The 19944-nt window shown below is 43.8% G+C and overlaps 2 protein-coding genes across 2 annotated transcripts; both read left to right on the top strand.

The window, feature by feature from the left end:
- The first annotated feature begins 1333 nt into the window (after window positions 1–1333).
- TMEM183A (transmembrane protein 183A) lies at window positions 1334–10732 on the top strand. Its single transcript, XM_081194759.1, is given in 9 exon segments — window positions 1334–1487; window positions 1490–1556; window positions 1653–1742; window positions 3486–3638; window positions 4409–4568; window positions 7088–7268; window positions 9786–9860; window positions 10067–10222; window positions 10442–10732. Coding segments are annotated over 9 exon segments (1101 nt in total). The 5' UTR covers window positions 1334–1451; the 3' UTR covers window positions 10625–10732.
- A 2513-nt stretch (window positions 10733–13245) lies between these two features.
- On the top strand, window positions 13246–16080 carry LOC308586637 (putative G-protein coupled receptor 139). Its single transcript, XM_081193365.1, has 2 exons — window positions 13246–13353; window positions 14784–16080. The coding sequence occupies exons 1-2, from the start codon at window positions 13281–13283 to the stop codon at window positions 15707–15709; spliced, it is 999 nt and encodes a 332-aa protein (XP_081049491.1). The 5' UTR covers window positions 13246–13280; the 3' UTR covers window positions 15710–16080.
- Window positions 16081–19944: the final 3864 nt, after the last annotated feature.

Genomic DNA, 19944 nt, shown 5'->3' with positions numbered 1-19944 from the left:
CAGCAGGAGCAGCTATAGCTGTTTAGAAGATGGGAGGAGGAACTGTAAGTGTTGTGTGAAAGAAGAAATGAGTATTGATTCCTCTCATCTAGAAAAAGCTGATGGTAAGTGAACTAGGCCAATTATCAGAATTTAATGCTTTCAGGTTTATGCTAGAGTGTGATCCTTTGATATTATAATACAAATTCAGTTGGGGAAACTTGGGAGAAAAGATGAGGCAACTGTTTGAGAGAAAAAATGTAAAAGTTATTAGAACCTGAATGGGGAAGGTTGAAATAAACTGAAGTACAGTACACTGGCAATTTACATGCATTTAACTTGTGCACATTCAGCTTTATGCAGATGGCAAAAATTAAGGCAGACAGGTGTCTGAGGGGGAGGGAACTTTAGCAATCCCACCCACCATTGCACCCAATATGCTTTGATTATATGCAATTTTGGCTTTGGTACAAACCCCAAAGTGTAACCCCCACTTAAGTTGTGGCCTCCTGTAGGTTAATCTGGGTATCACCCATTTTACTACCTAGCATGGGCATAGCTGGGGGCGGATGTTTGCCCCCATGTGTTTTAAGGGTTGTTGTATGTAAAAAAAGCTACTCTACTGATCCGTGGGGGTGACCTTGGAGCAGGCATAGGCAAACTCGGCCCTCCAGATGTTTTGAGACTACAATTCCCATCACCCCTGACCACTGGTCCTGTTAGCTAGGGATGATGGGAGTTGTAGTCCCAAAACATCTGGAGGACCAAGTTTGCTTATGCCTGCCTTGGAGGAACTCTGTTTAACTTTCTGTAGAGAAGAGTAATAAAAAGATGTACATTTCATTATCTTGCCTATCATGCTGCAGAACACTTTAAAAAGTCGCTACTTAGAGGAATCAACGAAGTTTGCAACATTTCTTTCATCAGTGAGTGGTATGAAGTTATTGGATGCCCAGAAGGCAATTCACAATATATTGGCGTTTCATCCTGAAAAAGATCTCTCAACAACTTTGTTAAATGGGGTCGCCTGAGAGTGATTTAAAGCTTAAGCTGAACGGAAATCTGATCGCAGTTCTTTAGACGGCGCCACCCTGTCTCTTGGAAGGGGCGCACTTGGGGCGCAGGACCGTGGGAAAGCCTTAAAAAGAGGAAGGACCCGTGGTGTTGTTTTCAAGAAGAGCTATCGCATGAAAGCGCGGCGGCGCCCAACCACTTTGCCATCGGTGAGAAACGAGGCAAGCGAAGCGGTGGAAAACCTGCGCGCCTCAACGAGCCGTCGCGACTTTCGCAGGCTGATGACGTAACGGGTCGGCGTCGCCGGCCGATTGCGTCCGTCTCGCGCGCCGGGGCGCTTCTGGATGTCGCGAGAGTTGCCGGTAACGTCGGTTTACGGGGCCGGCCGCAGCGGGGATGGCTGAGGAGCTACCTGGAGCCGACGAGCGAGGCTCCACGGCCTGGCTGTCGCCGAGGAAATGGCGCCCCGAGACCGGCCAGTAACTGCGTCCACTTTGCCATGCGTAAACGCGGGGCCCGGAAACGTCTCAAGGCTCGGGCCGGCGACGTCTGCTTGGAGCTCGGTGAGTCGCTGAGGCCCAGTGCTAGTGACCGGGGGGGGGGGGGCGGAGTAGGCCATTATTGTTCCGGATCCTTAAACTCTCGTTTTCTTCCTGTAGTGACCGTAGCCGATTATGCGAATTCGGACCCCTCCGTGGTGAAATCCGGCCGCGTGAAAAAGGCTGTGGCCAACGCGCTGCAGCAGGAAGGTGAGTTCGGGCTTGAATGGCCCACGGAGGGTTTTTCCCCCGACATGGAGAGTCGTTACAGAAGCCACTGGGAACATATTGGCATTAAAAAATTAGCAATCTGTATTTTGGTGTCCAACGCTTTCCGGTGCCCTCTTGCCTTCCTCTACCCCCCCCCCCAAAAAAAAATCTCGTAAACACTGCAGGATTGAATTAGGTCCCAAGGTGTGGTCTAATCGGGGCACCTGGGACCACCACATTGCCCACCGGGACAAGACCCTAAGCAACTATGTTAATTGCTTCCATCACTGTAGACTTGTCAGAGTAGGAGACCCCATGTATCCTTGATGCATGTATATGTGGGACTTTAGAACAGAAGAGTGAGCACAAGGTACGCTCGCTATCAGAAACTTAGAAAACGCTGTTATAGGCTAACAAACTATTAGAGCCCTGTAGTCAAATAACCAGATGGTTAGTATAAATCAATAAATAAAATTCAGCTACTTGCTTTTATCATATCTGCTTATCAGCCCCATTACTGCTCTAAATGCACAAACAGCTGAAGATGCAAATGACAGAATTTCTATGTGCAGTCTAGATTGAGTAGTGCTATCCACTCTCATGTCCCGAGTCCACAGTCCTCCAAATCTCCCTTCCCCATTTTATATCTTACGATTTATCTGGAAAATGCTTGATTTGATTGTGTACTTTCTGCTGTTCAATTATTGTTCATGACTACCTTATGTTTGTAATTATGTGTTTTCTTGTTGTAATCTGCCTTGAGCGTGGTGTTAACTATGGGAAGACGGAGTACAAATAAAAACATGTATGTGTGTACACAGCTTCTCCTCTAGGTGTAGGACAAACATATAGCATTGTACCAGTCCCATTTTCTTTTTGGCTCTTCTTATTTCTTCCTCCCCAACTCCATTTTTCAATCATCCATTGACTCAAGTTTCCTGCTTTTCAGGACCACTACTCTCTTGCTTGCTTTCTGTAACCAGAATGTGTTATGAGCTAGCCTTCTTAAAACTCCTCTGTATACTAAGCAAACTTTTCTTTTATACTTCTTGTATCAGTTTCCCTGTCACCTCTGAACTTTTTCTCAAGCCCCATTCTCTCTTACCATATGTTCAGATTTCTCTTACTTAGTCTGTTGCTTGCTGTTCACCCTTCCTTCAGACCCGCTGCCTCTGGACTCCCTGTCTTGGCTTGCCTAATTCCCATCATAGCTTCTCCTGTGTAAAGTTTTAATCAGAGCCAAACTGGTAACTTCCATTCCTTAGGGAATCTGGACCATAAACTAGTTTACAGTGGTACCTCGGGTTAAGTACTTAATTTGTTCCGGAGGTCCGTTCTTAACCTGAAACTGTTCTTAACCTGAAGCACCACTTTAGCTAATGGGGCCTCCTGCTGCCGCCGTGCCGCCAGAGCATGATTTCTGTTCTCATCCTGAAGCAAAGTTCTTAACCTGAAGCACTATTTCTGGGTTAGCAGAGTCTGTAACCTGAAGCGTAGGTAACCTGAGGTACCACTGTACTTTGAAGCTGAACATTTTGTGCTACCACAGTACTTCCGGCAATTGGAAATTTCACCACCGGTGCAGATAACAAATCACGCTTGGTAAAATTGGCTATTTGGCTATTTATTTCTCCTCCAATTGGCTGTTTATTTCTCCTCTAACAGTTAGATTACTAGGATAACATTCAACATAGATATTTGCCAGCTCTTGTATCTTAATATGTTCTTTCTTTGTGGTTTTAGCAAAATCACTTTGTGGTTTGGAAGCCTCTTATGTGCCTACTGATGAAGTGTTATCAGTGGCAGAATCTTGTGATAGTTGTGATGAAATGGATTCTAAGGATATCGCCAATGATTCAGTATTGTCTGGAAAAAAGAAAAGCAAGAGACATAAAGGTAAGAGCTGAGTTGATTTAATCAATCATTCCCATTTGTCAAATTAATTACTTTGTGTGAGAGAGAGCTATATAGTTTCTCAAGTTTCTATCCTTATTTGGCATGCAAGCTTCCTTTTTACTACCTCTGTAGCTGGTAAAAACCTTAGCCAAAAGCCATTGTAGACATGTTCCAGCCATGAAGCTTACTGGTTGAACTTGAGTCAGTACCTGAAATACGATCTTAGAAGATGAAGTTGTTTGAATGGGCAACTCTTTATATTGCAGCTGACTGTGCTGATAACTTCCTAGCACTCGCTGGGGAGCAAAGACTAACTGCCAGGTTCTTGATTGTAACAGACTTGACACTGATTGCCTTGAGGCGTGTGTGGAAGACGATTTTAAAAAATTGAGTGTTTTAAAGAAATTCCCCATATGTGTAATCAATTAATCAAAACATGTATACCCTGTCTGGTGCAAAAGCACCACTTGGGATGGCTTACAAAGTTTAAAACATCAATAGTATAAAAAATGATATTAAACAGTCAACAAATTAAAATCAAGCATAAAAACATTTATTAACCATATATGACAAAAGCCTGCCAGAATAAAGTAGCCATTAATAATCAACCAAGAAAAGGGGCAATGGAGAGGGCCAACTTTACATCATGATGCAAGGTGTTGTAAATCGCACTTTGGAGCCTAGTTCTAGCAAAGCAATGTCCATTTCTTGCTAGCCTTGAAGACTTGATAGGATGAGTGTCAGTAACAGTTTTTTTCCCTTTCCTTCAGATGATTCTGATGAGGTGATAGGCAAAAACTATCCCATTGATATTTGGTTGGTGTTGGCTTCCTACATACGTCCAGAAGATACTGTGAATTTTTCTCTTATCTGTAGAAAAGCCTGGATTGTCACTTGTACTGCTGCCTTTTGGACCAGACTTTATAGAAGGTATGACAATTTATAACTCTTTTTTTTTTGTCAGTAGTAACTCATCATACAGGAAGAGTGGAGAATTGAACTGTAGGCTAGATTTGGTGCAGGATGGGGTCTGCAGTCCTCCCATGTGCATAACATAGAACTGGCACACTGCATGGAGGTCAAATTAATGGAATTCTTTTCTTGTGCAGCAGTAGGGAGATATTATATGGCTCACTGGATTTTGACACAAAGCTTTGCATTGGCTTTATGAATGATGGACAAGGAGAGCACACCAGTGTCTGCATCACAGCAAAGAGGCATAATTGGCTATATCACTATGTTGACCAGCTCAGTGTTTTGTGTAGTACTCGTTTTTTTCAGCTTCTGCTAAAGTAACTGTAACTGTAAATACCGTATTTTTCGCCACATAGGACGCTCCGTCCCATAGGACGCACCTAGTTTTTTGGGGGGGAAATAAAGGGGGGGGAAATTCCCTTTATTTCCCCCCCAAAAGCAGGTCGGGGAAACAGAACCAGGTCGAGGAACAGCGGGATGGCGGCGCTGCACCTCCCTGCTGTCCCCCGAGCTTGTGGGGCTGGCCGATGTCTGCCCCGACGAGGGGCGCTCTGCATCAAGGCGCCCCCCCCCCGGGGCCGGCAGGCTGCTATCTGCAGCGTGGGGAGCCTTGCTGGGAACTCCGGCAAGGCTCCCCACTCTGCGGATGTCTGCCTGGCGAGGGGGGCGCTCTGCTTCAGGGCGCCCCGCCCGCCAGGCGGCAGGCTGCTATCCGCAGCGTGGGGAGCCTTGCCGGGAACTCCGGCAAGGCTCCCCACGCTGCGGATGTCTGCCTGGTGAGGGGGGCGCTCTGCTTCAGGCCGCCCCGCCCGCCCGGCAGCAGGCTGCTCCCCACGCTGCGGATGTCTGCCTGGCAAGGGGGGCGCTCTGCTTCAGGCCGCCCCGCCCGCCCGGCAGCAGGCTGCTCCCCACGCTGCGGATGTCTGCCTGGCGAGGGGGGCGCTCTGCTTAAGGCCGCCCCGCCCGCCCGGCAGCAGGCTGCTCCCCACGCTGCGGATGTCTGCCTGGCTAGGGGGGCGCTCTGCTTCAGGGCGCCCTGCCCACCGGGCGGCAGGCTGCTATCCGCAGCCTAGACATCCTTGCCGGACCACCCGTAGGGCTGCCTAGGCTGCGGATGTGTTCCTGAAGCCTGGAGAGCGAGAGGGGTCGGTGCGCACCGACCCCTCTCGCTCTCCAAGCTTCAGCAAAAGCCTGCATTCGCCCCATAGGACGCACCCAGATTTCCCCTTCATTTACTAATTGCTGTTAATGTGACTGCACTTGTATTACTGTGTGAGGGAGGGTATTAAAATATGGGTGAGCAACACTTAGACAGTCCTACCTCTTCCGCTGTATTAGCTATTGTACTGTACTTTTGCTTTTACTTCTGCCTGTTCTTCTTTCGGAGCTGGAGAGAAAAGACGCCATGAATCCTTCGTCTGTACATAGTGTGTTAATAAATACGTTGATTAGCTCTACAATGTCTCACGCTTCTTGCTGTGTTAAGCTAGAAGATTAGTCTGCATATATCATTTGATATATGTCGCTGAAGCGCACTGGAGGAGAAGGGAAATGCCTTTTCCAGGGCTGCACATACCGGAGGATGCTTGGAGTTTGGGGCTCCAGGGGTACCCGCAGGGCGTTTTCCAACAATCTGGTTATCAGAAGTATATGGTACATGATAAATGCATTAATGAGAATGGGGAAAGGCATAATGACCTGGTACATTCAGCTAGAATTCCTTCTCAATTTTTTTCCTATATTAATCTTACTAACAAGATTTTTCATGTAGGTATGATCAGCATTTTTAGAATGCTGAACTATCTGGTTCTCCACTATAAACCTGGACTTTGATTATGCATATGTTGACGAATAGTACAGGAGAAAAATCCATGGTGGCGAACATTTTAAATAAATGTGATGGCGGGGTGTTATAGGGTGGTATATGACTTTCATACTTGGAGCAGACCAAATAAAATGGTGAACTCTACTAACTTTAGTCCATTGATTTCAGTGGGTCAAATCTTAGTTTGACTTTGTCAGATACCTGCCATTTTTAGTATTTTTCTGGGTTCACCTAAAAGGGCAGGGATGCTGAGGCAGATGGAACCTCCCTTCACTCACCAACTAAGATATATGAGTGGGCTGCATACACTCTTCACATTAGTTTTAGTGAGGGTCATTGCTCTTCCCCTTTTTTTATTAGGAGATGTTAAGATGCCTTGTGGAGTTCTCATTCTAATTCCAGTGTTGGCTTAGTGCTCCAATCCATAGATCTCTTTGACACACAAGCAGGCTACATGAACATAACTTCAAATGAATCTATGCTTGACATTATGTGGAACAGATAGTTGGTCCTGGGTTTGGAGAGGGTGTGGCGAAAAACAGAATACATCTCAAAAGGGGGAGCAAACTCTGTCTGAGAAACATTGGTTTAAGTAGTCTTTGCATGAAATTTGGTATTTGTCTTACATGAGTTTTTGTTTGCATTTTAGGCACTACAACAGAAATGCATCCCTTCCGGTCCGTTTACAGCCAGAGTCAGTGGAAAAGTTGTACTGCCTTCGTGCGTGTGTAATTCGGTCTTTGTACCACATGTACAGACCTTTTGTTTCTCAGGTAGCCAGGAATCCAGCTATCCCAGAAACTACACCAAGCACTCTCAAAAATTCAAAAGTAAGTTTGAAGAAATGTGCCTTTATCCAAGTGGTGTGGTGTTGTATTTCTGTTGAAGCAATGAAATGCATGTGTTTGAGCCCACTTCTCAACTCACATTTTTGGACAGGCTTTGTTTTTGCCAGCAGCACATTTGTGCATATTTACTTACTGTTTATTAAAGCCTTGGCTCTGGATTTCTAAGGGCATCTTATTCTATGAGTGCCTGATCTTTGACCTGCCAAAGCAGAAATTAAGATGTTTACTCTTCAAATACAAGATTAACATTTTCCTTGTCCAATGGCAATGTGTATGCACAACTAATATCTGTTTCAAAGCAGCTTGTACTCCCTTGTCAATTTTTTCTTTCCTAGGAGGTTGTGAGCTAGCCAGTTCCCAATCTAATGGAAAAAAAGGATTGACATCTTTGATTCTTCGTGTTCACATCACAACGGCTTTGGTGTCCACAGCTAATAGTGCAGTCATACTAACAATCAGCATCCCGTGTATTTGTAAATTAACTTTATAAAAGGAAATTAAATGTCAAAAATCTGTGTTGCAGTAACAGTTATGGTTTTGCTTAAATTCTGTAAGCGTAGCCATTTGCCATCAATCTTACTTCATTGCACCTTTGCATTATTGAAATGCAAGTTATGAATTTGTGTATATAGCAGTGTGTTTGCACACTGTGCAGCCACAGAGCCTCTACACTTTGATTTGGGTATTCCTCATTTAGAGTCTCCTCTCTCTTACGGGAGATGACCACATTGAGCATGCAAGGCAGAGGAACTTGGACCCTTTGGTTACTGAATCCAGATCTTGTATTTAATTTCCCTTTCTCTTTCCCAGTGTAGCTTCTGTGGGACACTGGAGCCGTTGTGGTGTCAGCAGAAGTTTGCCCTTAAGGACATCCCCACTGTTTGGAGCAGCAGGCCACATGGTACACATCTGAAGGGTAGGGCAGCTGACATGTGGATGACGTCCTCAGCCCCTTAGGAGGTATTCATGTGTTAAACTACTTTCCTCCTTGTAACTCATACCCAAGGCTGCTCAGAGGAGTGGGATAGTTAACAGGGGAGCATGCTTCTGACAAGCTATGAAGAGAGGCAAGTTTGCATGAAAGCTCCTTGCTGCATGCTTCTGAACTTAACTAAAATTTGGCTTGTGCATGTCTCCTTTATAAAGAATGAAGGTTTGTTGCTTACAATAGATAGACTGTTACTAGTGTAGGCTCTTATCTATACAATACCTAGGTCTAAAAGGAAGAATCACCCTTGAATAGAAGAGTGTCTCCCTCTTATTGTCTATAAGGAGAGTGAATCAGCAATTGTTGCCTTTGGACTTGGGTCTTTTTCTCTTTAGGAGGGGATTGTTTAATAATAATAAAAACTCAGCGGTTTACAAAAGATAAAACAGTAAAGTCAAGAAAAATACAACTCGACTTGAAAACATACGCAAGTTAAAATACATAACATATTAAAATTACCTCAACTTTCTAAGCATCTGGATAGGCTTGTACAATGGTACCCCGGTTTTCAAGGGTCTTGGAAGCCGAACATTTCGGTTTTCGAACACTGAAAACCCGGAAGTACTTGCTTCCATTTTCAAACATGCCTCGTAAGGCTTCCGCTGCGTTGTTTTTTTCAAATTTCTCCATTGACTTTGCAGGCTGCTCTTTGCATCTTGGTTGTCAAACAGTCTTCCAGAATGGATTACTTTCGATAACCAAGGTACCATTGTATAAACAGGAATGTTTTTAGCAGGCACCAGAAGAGTATAGTGAAGGTATATGCTTGATCTCAATGGGCAGGGAATTCCAAAGTGCAGGCTCTACCACATTGAACAATCAAGTTCTTACAAATGCAGAACAGGTAATATGTGGCACCTGCAGAAGGGTCAATTCTGCCAATCAAAGCAGTTGTGGATGCATGTAGGGTTAGGTGATCTTGTCGGTAAAATCGTCCAAAGTTGTTAAGGGCTTTATATACCAACAATAACATCTTGAACCTGGCCCACTAGCAAATCTACAATCTGTAGATCTCTGAGCGTTAATATGCTGACGAGTCTTTAGCCCTGTCAGCAATCGTTCTGCACCAACTGTACCTTGATAACTGTGAAGTGTCCCATGTGATTATAAACTTCTCTACAGAATATATGCCCCTAACCTGAATGCACAACTATGTGCCCTGAAGCTTCAACTAATAATAAACCACTAGTTCATCTTATCATCACTTTTCTGCTCTTGGTTTCTTTACTTTCAGGTGTTTCAGTGTGAGTGCTATGTGCAAATAGCTGTATTACATGACTGGTTTATGTCATGTTTGACACAGATTTCACATGTAATGTTTGGGGCAGAAGCATGTTTTAAGCTTTTAGCAAGTTCTGTGCTGCCTCATAGCACTGTAAAAAAATAACAATTTGATTCATGGGCAATGCAAAGTGTATTAATTTGACTATGTACAAACTGCTTTAAAGCTATAGTGTTGTTGTTATTGTTCTTGTTGTTTTAAAAAGAAACCTTTCTCTTTTCTGCATCAGTGTCTGCTTTTCTGGTCTAAAAAAGTTGGTCGACAGCCTTCACTGTGGGAATTCAGCTTCAAATTCCAAAGGCAGGTATGAAAACTAAACAACTTAGCAATTTCATGGATGTTATTTATATACCACAATATAGTAAAATAATAAACTTATAATATTAAACCACAATTAAAAACAGACATAGAAAGCAGCAATCGAAAATATTTCAGGAATAGTCTGCAGTTATGAAAGTTAATAGCTATGGAATCAATTTCTAGCGAACTAATGGGCATATTTCTTTCAAGAATAAGTCTTTCAAGAATAAGTGTTCGAAACATCTTCAACCACCCATCCGGTACAAAGATGTCCACATGAACCCTGACCAAGACTGCTGTCTGCTGCAGATCACTACTCTTGATTTCATATATATTCCTATAGTCATGGGCATGACAGTTACTTTGGTAAGTGTTAGAACTTCTGTACTTTTCAACCATAGCTTCAAAAATATGTCCTGTGCAATCTTTCTACCAGTTTTGCTAGAAAAATTATTATATTGTGAGGAAGTATTTCCTCAAATGATAAAGCTTATTCTTAAAATTTGCACATTCAAATCCTATAGTAAATAGTATTCATATTTGACAGGTCCAGATCTTGATGTTTCTGATTTATCTTATTTGCAGTTCACGATAAATGTGAGCACCGACATGAGGCATCACAGAGTGAAAATGGTGTTCCACGATTCTCCAGTTTGGAGTGGCAAGAAACACAGATTTGACCATGGAGTGCAAGTTGTAATGGACCCTGTGCACAGTGTGCGCCTTTTTGATTGGTGGCACCCACAGTTCCCTTCTTCATACACCTGAAAACTCTCAAGTAGTTTGTCATATGAACTGGAAAACAATTCAAGAATCCTGGTTATATTTGTAGACTATATTCTATATACCATCTCCATAAATGACTAAACTTGATAAGTCAAGTCTCTGTATTTGGTCAGCAGTGAAAGGAATATTTTATGATAAGGTTGCAGAAGCACTTATGGAAGGCATTTTATGATCGGGGGGCGCGGTGTGGGGGAAGCTTCAGCTAAAACTTGTCTGGTGCCAATGAAAATTATCACCACCTATATGAGAAAAGCCTATTGTTTCTATATAGAATGACAGTTCAGGTACTAGTGGCATATCCAAGTTAAAGTGATAGTTTCTGGTGATCTCTTTACAGCGGACCGGTGTGCTTAGTAAGGAAACTACAAGGTCTGCAGGGTTATATATCCTCACCAGTCTTGATTACTCCTAGCAGGACTTACTCTATGCCTTGGACATAACGGTTCACAGACTATCTTTGTAGAACAAACGTGAAGTAGAACTGAGAGCTGAATTGCTTAAATGTGTGTCTTCAGAAGATACTGGCTGTAGTAGAAAGTTCTCTTTAGCTGGGTGTGCTTGCACATGCTATATAACTACTTCCCTGTGTACTGTACTTCAGGGAACTGTATAATTATCTTAGTTTCCATTTTGCAGTAATTGGAGGAATGCTTACTACTTTGCTAGCTTATTAGGATTTCTTGGAGTAATTGGTCTATATCAAAGTCACTTCTGACTTGGATAATATACTAGCCAAAACACTGGAAAATTCTATAAGCAACTTGCTCATAAGTCTCCATTCTTCTTAGCTATAGAAAGAAGATACATGGTCACCAAAGTGTAGTGTTAGGGTAGGCAGTTGGGCAAAACAAGTTTTAACATAATGTCATTGGGTTGTATTCACAGAACATTTTCCCCTTCTCCCCCCGTGCACCAATTAAATGTGTTCTGTGGCTTTCCCCAACACTTTGGAGTATATTTTGGTTAGCGTGGGGGGAGGGGGAGGGAAAGTCCTGTTGCCCAGGTGGAACTTGGGCTTGCACAGTTATTTAATTTAATACCACCCATTAATTGTAGAAATTATTAAACCTCTACAAGTGTTGCCTCTTCCTCTTGAGCTATTCAACAGCGCAGGCTGATGAAGAGCCCATTGACAAGATGTGAGGAAGTAAGATAAGACAATAAATATGTAGGGAATCTGCAGCCTTTCATGTGGCAAATAGTGTCTTCCCCCTGTCTATTTAGCTCCTTTGCTAAATGCTACTTGAGGGAGACCCTGCCTTTTCATATTCATAGTCATTACACTACACCTGACCCTCACTTCCTACCCATTTAGGTATCAAACAGGTGACACATAGGAAGGAAAGGGGTGTGTGACTTGCATTAACAAGCCACAAAGCAAAGGATAAAGAATTGTAGTTGGGCATTCAAATGAGATGGCTGTTGTCTGGAAGTACTATCTAGGGCTTGGACAATGCAGTAGTTACTTTGCTAACAAATTGAAGGGGTGTTCTATTTGAGTAGGAAACAGCTAAGACCAGCAGATGTATGCAATTGAAGGAACCAATGGGAAAATCACAGGCTAAGGAAAAGAAAGTGGTCTGGGAGCTAGCTTTAAAGGGAAGCTGGAATTTGCACCATCCCTCCCACTCGGGTGCAGCTCTTTTCTCCTTATATACACACACAGCACACTTGGTGGGCATTTTATATATTCATTCAAAGGATATAGCCCACTCTTCAGCCAGAAAAACTGCCAGAGTGGCTTACAAGTATACAGAAATAACATTTATATATAATCCTACTTTGAATACTGTTAAAACTCTTATAAAGATCAAATTCAAACTACACATAACATGGTTTGAGGTGAAACTGGTGACTGGCTCAAGAGATTCTTGCACTTGCTGCTTCTCTTCACTGTGGTTTTGACTTCTACAACTCTTGCATTTATTAGGTCTTGTATGAGTTTTTGCAACGGCATGGTTTCCTCACATTTCCTTTTCTTGTATTTGATACACCTGTTTCAGTTCTCCTGGGACCTTTATCTGATTATCACCTTAATAGTGGGAGGCTTTCTGCTTGGTGCGTAGTTCTTCTATATTGGGAAGATCGTTGTGTTTGGCTTTCCAAACAGAAGAACATTTCAGGTGTTGGTGTCAAGTGGCATTTGGCATTTTCTGAGTTAAATTTTTCCTTCCTCGTGAGCCATAAAACTGAAATACAAAAAGCAAATTCTTGTCATATGAAAGGCAATCAAAGTTGCAATAGCAACAAACATGTTAAAGAGTAAAATCGGAGACAAGTGGGGCAATTTTTTTAAAAAATAAGGCTAAAATTCAGTCATGAACCTAGAGCAGCATCCATCCTTTTTTTGCCTGCACTAGAGAATTTACACATATATCCATGACCTTATTCTACCACTTTAGTTGATCATGTTTAATTTTGTGCTCATAATCTTGTCTCTGTGCATATCCTCTCCTTTCATAACTAACCTGATAATAATTAACCTGAGATTTGTAGGTGCTAAATTAAATTAAGTTACTGATTATTTAAACAGATAGCAATTAGGAAGCTAAACACAGGACAGTCCTGCCATAAGGAAATACTGGACTGTCTTTTAACACTAGCGGACAAGACATTTGCTAGAGAACTGGATTTCAGAATGCCGTCAGAACATTGGATGGTAACACTAAATAAAGTGTTCTATCCGCTTCTAGCAATAATCGGGATCCCATGTAAGTATGCTGGACATAAGCAGCTATTAGAAATGTCTCCCCATATTGGGCTGTCTTCCTGAGCAAGGGATACAACCACAGAAGCAACAAAGATTTAATGTCTGGTAGAGCAACAGTCAGCGATGCCGGGGGGGGGGGGGGGCTTCTCACTGAAAGGGGAGAAGAAGAATACAGTTTTGAATGAGGAGAGAAAAACAGTCCTTAAAGCTGGGTGGTGCTTTAGAAGCTGCTCTCCCTCTTGTGTCCTTGGGATTTCTGACAGCCTGTATAATGTCTGCAAGTGATGGTCATGCAGTTCTTCCATGTTCTGACAGCCATTAGAGATGTTTACAAATCAGTATTCCAGCTGAGCCTGCTTTGAGCTTATTTCTCGGTTATCTTCAGCTGACATATCATGACTTGCTACCGTCTTGAAATTTACTTCAAATGTGTTTACACTGATAGCATTGGAATCATTTAAAAATAATATGAGAGAAGCAGTCATAGATGTTTTAGGATGCTGAATGATAATCTAAATAACTCTTCCCAATTTGCAGGGGATAGAACAGGGTATAATTTAGCTCCTGAAGGACCACCAATGGCCTGAGAAAATTCCGTTGACTTACTGCACAGTTGTAGTGTCAGAACATAAAAAGTGCCTTTCTGCCAATGTATTCACACAAGGTGGTTTGGTATCTTTATTTTAGATACCTTGTGTGAGTACATTGGCAGAAATGCACTTTTATATTCTGACTCTACATCTGTGGAGTAAGTCAACAGAATTCTATATTCCGACTCTACGGTTGTGGAGAACTTAGTGAAAAGCTTACCCGGTTGGATGCCAAATGCTGGATACAACCCCTTAACATAGTGCCATGAAAGAGGAAGCTCTATTAGCTTTATTTTCTCTTGGAACCTGATCCTTGGTTGCCAGCTGAGCAATAGTTTACCCAACATGTACGATGGACTTATCTGCAGTAATAATTGCAATGGGGAAGCCAATTGAGTGAGCTGATTTGACAGTGTTTCCAAATATTTGAATTGCTCAGGGAGAAGGAAACCGCAACGGAATGTTTGTAGCTCAACATCTATGAGAGAGGAGAATGTCGTATATTTGGGATCCATACTTCATACAGATTTTGGGGAGGTATATGGAGAGTAAATGGGCTGCTAAACTGAGACGAGGTCCCTCAGTTGAGGTGAAGGGTAGCCGAAGGAATAAACAGAACAAGCAGATATAAGGGTTAGCAGAGGAAACAGGTCTAGGGAACAGCAGAGTGGAGGGGACACAAGAAGACAAAAGTGTTGTGAAAATACAGGGCCAAGGCACAAAGTGGGTGGGGTCAGGGCTACACTGACATGTATTAGGCATACGGTTTATTGATTACAGGCTTCCAGGTATGGAATTTGGTCCTGGTTCTTGGGTTACATGGTCTTGTTTTTCATTGCAGCAAATATTATGACATTGTTCATCTTGTGGCGAAAGAACTGTCGTATTGCCCCTTCCAGTCGGTACCATCTCATGGCCATGTCCATCTCGGACACAGTGGTCCTTGTTCTTTTTGTCCTCCTTGAGATGGTCACAGAACATTTCAGTGAAAGACCATTCTGGTACAGTGACCCCTGGTGTACCCTGCGGGATGTTTTCTGTTACGGTGCAGTCAACACTTCTGTCTGGCTGGTGGTCTCCTTCACCATTGAGCGCTTTATCACTATCAACACCTTCAGGCTAAAGATGAGAATCTGTTCTGCCAGGAACACACTGTATGCTATTGGTGTGATCCATGTCTGCAGCTACATTGTGGCCATCCCCCATTACTGGTCAAACTATTCGGCAGTGGAGAATGCTACAGGACTTTCTATCTGCAAGTATAACCCTAAGCTCTCCAGAACATACGTTGAAGCGCTTGTGTGGTTTCAGACTTCTCTGCTCTATATTATCCCATACACCATCATCTTCACCTTGAACAGCCTCATTCTAAGACAGATAATGCGCCATAACAAGGTGCACTGTCTCTCGAGAGAGGTGTTGCATAGAACCCCACCTAAAACTCACTTAGGGAAACCAAAAAAGAAGTCCATTATCCTCCTGGTGACAGTTTCAATGACATTTGCCTATCTCTGTACCACAAGGTTTGTTACCCAAATCATCATCAAGACCTGCTACTATGACATAGAAAGGAAAGATTACTCCAAGACCATAAACATTGTGGCAGATATAGGGACCATGCTGGAAATGACCAACACTGCTGCCAATATGTATCTCTATGCCTGCACCCAACCTGCCTTCCGAAGGGAGCTTATCCGGTATCTGAAGATCATCGTGCATCCTTGGCAAGCAAAAAGAAAAACCCTACCTGTTGTTTTCCAGGCATAGAACAACATACCATCCGACAGAGGTGTTTGGATACATCTATTTTGCAGCTGAGTCCGGCCACCTGAGCTCTGCCTTTAGTGCTCTTGCAAGGGGGAAAATGCAAGTGGTTCCATGTCCCAATGGCTCACAGCTTCAGCCTACCTGGATGCCTGCTTTTCAGTGACAGCAGCAACGGCACCCAAATGGATGAGTTTCTCCCATGATTTTGAAAGAATTTGCTGGACCATTACCAATCCACTGATATATATATTTTCACACTGCCCCCCCATTATTTAAAGAGCCTCTGCACGCACACACACAAGCACCACATGTAGCAGCACCCTCTGCTTCATTGGATCACCAACCTCCTCCTCTTTCAGGCAGAGAGAAGGGTCTTTCTTTGTGAACCGCCCTGAGGTCTTTTGATGAATGGCGGTATATACGGTAAATGGAATAAATACCATCATCAACAACAGTACCATTGTTACAGTAAGTGCACTTTTAACATTTGCGGGGGGCGGGGAGTGCTGGTTCTGCATACCCTTGCGTACCCCCAGAAAAGAAGCACTGAATAATAACTGTAATTGTGCATTCTGTGTAGCTGAAGCCCAGCCTAAAATAGCAACAGCCCACTGCCTGAAGTAGCAGAAGCCAATAGCGCTGACTTTGCTTCTTGTAGAGAAATCTGTTTCTTCCTCCCACACACTACTAATAACCCTTACTTTTGCTCAATAATGTGTACCTTTCTGAATATAGCAGAATTCTACTGCTTAGTTATGCTTTGCCTTGGTGTCAAATTGTGTACGGTAAAACGCTTGTCCAAACTTGTAGTCGGTTGGACATCTGTATCATTTCAGAGCCACAATACAGATCTAAACAGCACAGCCCTGACACTGGAAGCAGAAATCATGGATTAAATGGCCGTCTCTCTGCCCTTGTACTTGATTCCTGTGAGATTTAACACCCACATGCTTTATTAATGCTGAACAAACATACAGGGAAGTGGGGAGGGAAATATATTTGTACTATCAGTTCCCCATACATTTAATTTCCTGTAAGACTGCCGTTCTTTCCTCTGTTGCCAAGAATATGCTTGCTGGGAAACATGAAGGAAAAGATGGTTATTGGCATTGTGAAAGGAATGAAGAAGGGGTGTTGCTAGAGACTTCAAAGAACCTGGCACAATTTGTAAACAGGGATGCAAACTTAGGCTGAATTTCAGGGAGGGCAGGGAATGACAGATGCTGGTTCTCATCCTGAACTAGGGGCCATGAACAGGATTTTCTGCTCCCAGTACGTGGATTGGGACCTCTGCAAATTAAAGTGGTTAGTGGCTGAGTTCTCACTGGCACTGAGCTTTGCAGCATGCCCAGCAGCTCTGTAAAGTATTTTAAAATATATATCAATAAACAACATGTTTTTAAAAGGCAGCAAAAGTTCTGGGGCCTGGTGCAAGAGATCTAGAGGCAGGGGGGTTTTGGCAACAACATCCCTGAAGACATGTTCATTGTATGTATATCTTATGCCTGAAACAGCTGCTTTGCTCTTGCACAAAACAGCTGTATCAAAAATACAACAGGAGTGCGGTGAGAGGGACCACCCACTGAAACATCACCAGACACATGACAAACCATCAACCCGCCCCCCAAATGTGCTAAAGGTTTTCCCACCAGCAGCTACTGCAGATGTATCACAGAATATTTTTGCTTAACAGTTTTTCTGTAGTAAATGGAAATCTGAATTAAGAGCACTGTTGCCAGTCAGTTTAAACAACACTTACCTAGATGGACCAGTGACTAGATGGACCAGTGACTAGGCATAAAGCTTACTCTGATGAGCCATTGGTTGTTAACAAGTATACAAAAACCCAAAAGGTCTCTCTCTCTTCATTTGGTACAACCTAGGGTTGGCATACATCCGGAATTTCCTTGACATAGCTGGAATACTGCAGTCGGAAGCAGTGTACAGGCGGAAATCGCTAAAAATGTCCGGGAAAATCTGAATGCATGGCAACTCACGTTGACAGTGTCATTTTTGGTGATTTCCCTTTAAAATAGCTCAAAAACTTTCCTCTCTTTTTTTGCAATTTTACACTTTTGTGCCCGGATTTGCACCGGATATGGCGACCCTAGCACTACCTGTTTTGTTTTATTTTGTTTATTTCTTAAATTTATACACCACATTTTCCTGCAAGGAGCCCAAGGTGGCTTATATGGTTCTCTCCTCCCCATTTAATCCTCACAATAACCCTGTGAGGTAGGTTAGGCTGAGAGACAGTGACTGGCCCAAGGTCGCCTAGGGAGCTTCATGGCATATAGCAATATAGTTGGGAAGGAACTTAATTTAAAAGAGAGAGAGATTTTTTCAAAACAACCCATTGCAGCGGGGGCGGGGGGGGGGGGACAATAGCCAACAACCACTTGCTTAGCCATCTAGAAAATGCACCAAATTATCTTGCATTCCCTAACATAACTTAGTCCTGAAGGTCAGGTCTGTAAATGGAGGAGCCTAGAATGTGCCCCCTGGTCATGGCTTTCTCTGGATTAGTGGACAATGTGATTCCTAGGATTCCCCAGTCTTCTTCCTCTTTACCTTTTGCTCATTCATTTTATTCTCCTGACTGCACTCCTAGACAGGCTGGGGAGCTTGAATAATGGATAGGGGTAAGGTCAGCTGTAACCTGATTCAAGAGTGTTGCATTCCTCCAGAGTCTCCTTCCAGCTTTCATCTTATCTGCTCTTATCCCTACTTTTGTGGGATCAGGTTAGTCTATTGTCTTTGTGAGTTCTAGTGAAGGAGCAGACTGAGGGCTTGGGGCTGCAACATGATGCTGCCTCTAAACCGTCACTCAAACTGCTCCTGTGATGCATACCAAAACAGCCCTGGAGGCTGGAGAATTCCTGGAGGCTGCCGAACTGCATTTCTTAACATTCCTGGCAGCAACACCCAATGGGAAAAATTGAAGTTCAGGAGCTCATCATGGCAGCTTCATAGCTGCACTTCAAAGGTAAGTCCCAAAATGCAAGCAAGATCCACTCATGCATGCATGCATATAAATCACAAATAAACAATTTATTATTAATAATAATTTATAATTTATATCCCACCCATCTGGCTGGGTTTCCCCAGCCACTCTAGGTGGCTCCCAACAGAATATTAAAACATGATAAAGCATCAAACATTAAAAACTTCCCTAAACAGGGCTGCCTTCAGATGCCTTCTAAAAGTCCGATACAGTAGTTTATTTTCTTGACATCTGATGGGAGGGCGTTCCACAGGGTGGGCGCCACAACCAAGAAGGCCCTCTGCTTGGTTCCCTCACAGCAAGGGAACTGCCAGAAGGCCCTCAGTGCTGGACCTCAGTGTCCGCGCTGAACAATGGGGGTGGAGACGCTCCTTCAGGTATACTGGGCTGAGGCTGTGTCGGGCTTTAAAGGTCAGCACCAACACTTTGAATTGTGCTCGGAAATGTACTGGGAGCCAATGTAGGTCTTTAGAGACTTGAGACAGCCATGCTGAAATCCAGGAGTCAGCAAACTTACCACACCTCAGGCCAGTGTCTCCAGCACCAGTTGTGTGGCAGGTCAGAGGGCGGGGGAGCGTGTGCCCATATACGTGCGCACACACTATTTCTGGGGTGGAGGAGCACCAGAAATAGCTTGTGCGCATGTGCACGGGCCTCCTTCGACCTGGATGTGCACCAGAAATAACGCTTGCGCATGTGCACAAGCTATTTCTGGTGCTCTTCCGACCCAGAAGTGGGCAGCCACGCAGCACAGCGCCAGTAAGAGAGGGCGGCAGGCGGTGGGGGTTGCCGCGAGCTATATAAATGAGTCCCTCAGGCCTTATCCGGCCCGCGGGCCTTAGTTTGGGGACTCCTGTCAGCATCACTACATGGCGTTAGAATCAGTTGGTTAGAGTGTGGTGGTGGTGGTAATGCCAAGGTTGCAGACTTGATCCCCATAAGGGACAGTTGTGTGGCATTGCATGGGGTTGGACGAGGGTTCCTTCCAACTCTATGATTCTAAGAAGTGGGTCTGCACCTTCACCAAGGCTGAATAATTTTGTACTGGCAGCGTCCAGTAGGGAGGGGTGCAGTGCAACCTTATGGACTAGAGCACTAAATGAGCTCCACCAGTGTATCTGGTCACCATTCCCTCCACCTTGCCCCTCCTGGTAAGCAGCAGAAACTGCTGCAGGGAGACCAGGTGCATGGCAGGGCTCCTCCAGACCAGGCGCTGCTTGTTTCTGCAGTT

This window comes from Podarcis bocagei (genome assembly GCF_964188305.1).
Source record: "Podarcis bocagei genome assembly, chromosome: 5".
Taxonomy (NCBI): Eukaryota; Metazoa; Chordata; class Lepidosauria; order Squamata; family Lacertidae; genus Podarcis; species Podarcis bocagei.
This window is presented reverse-complemented; position numbering and strand designations above follow the sequence as displayed.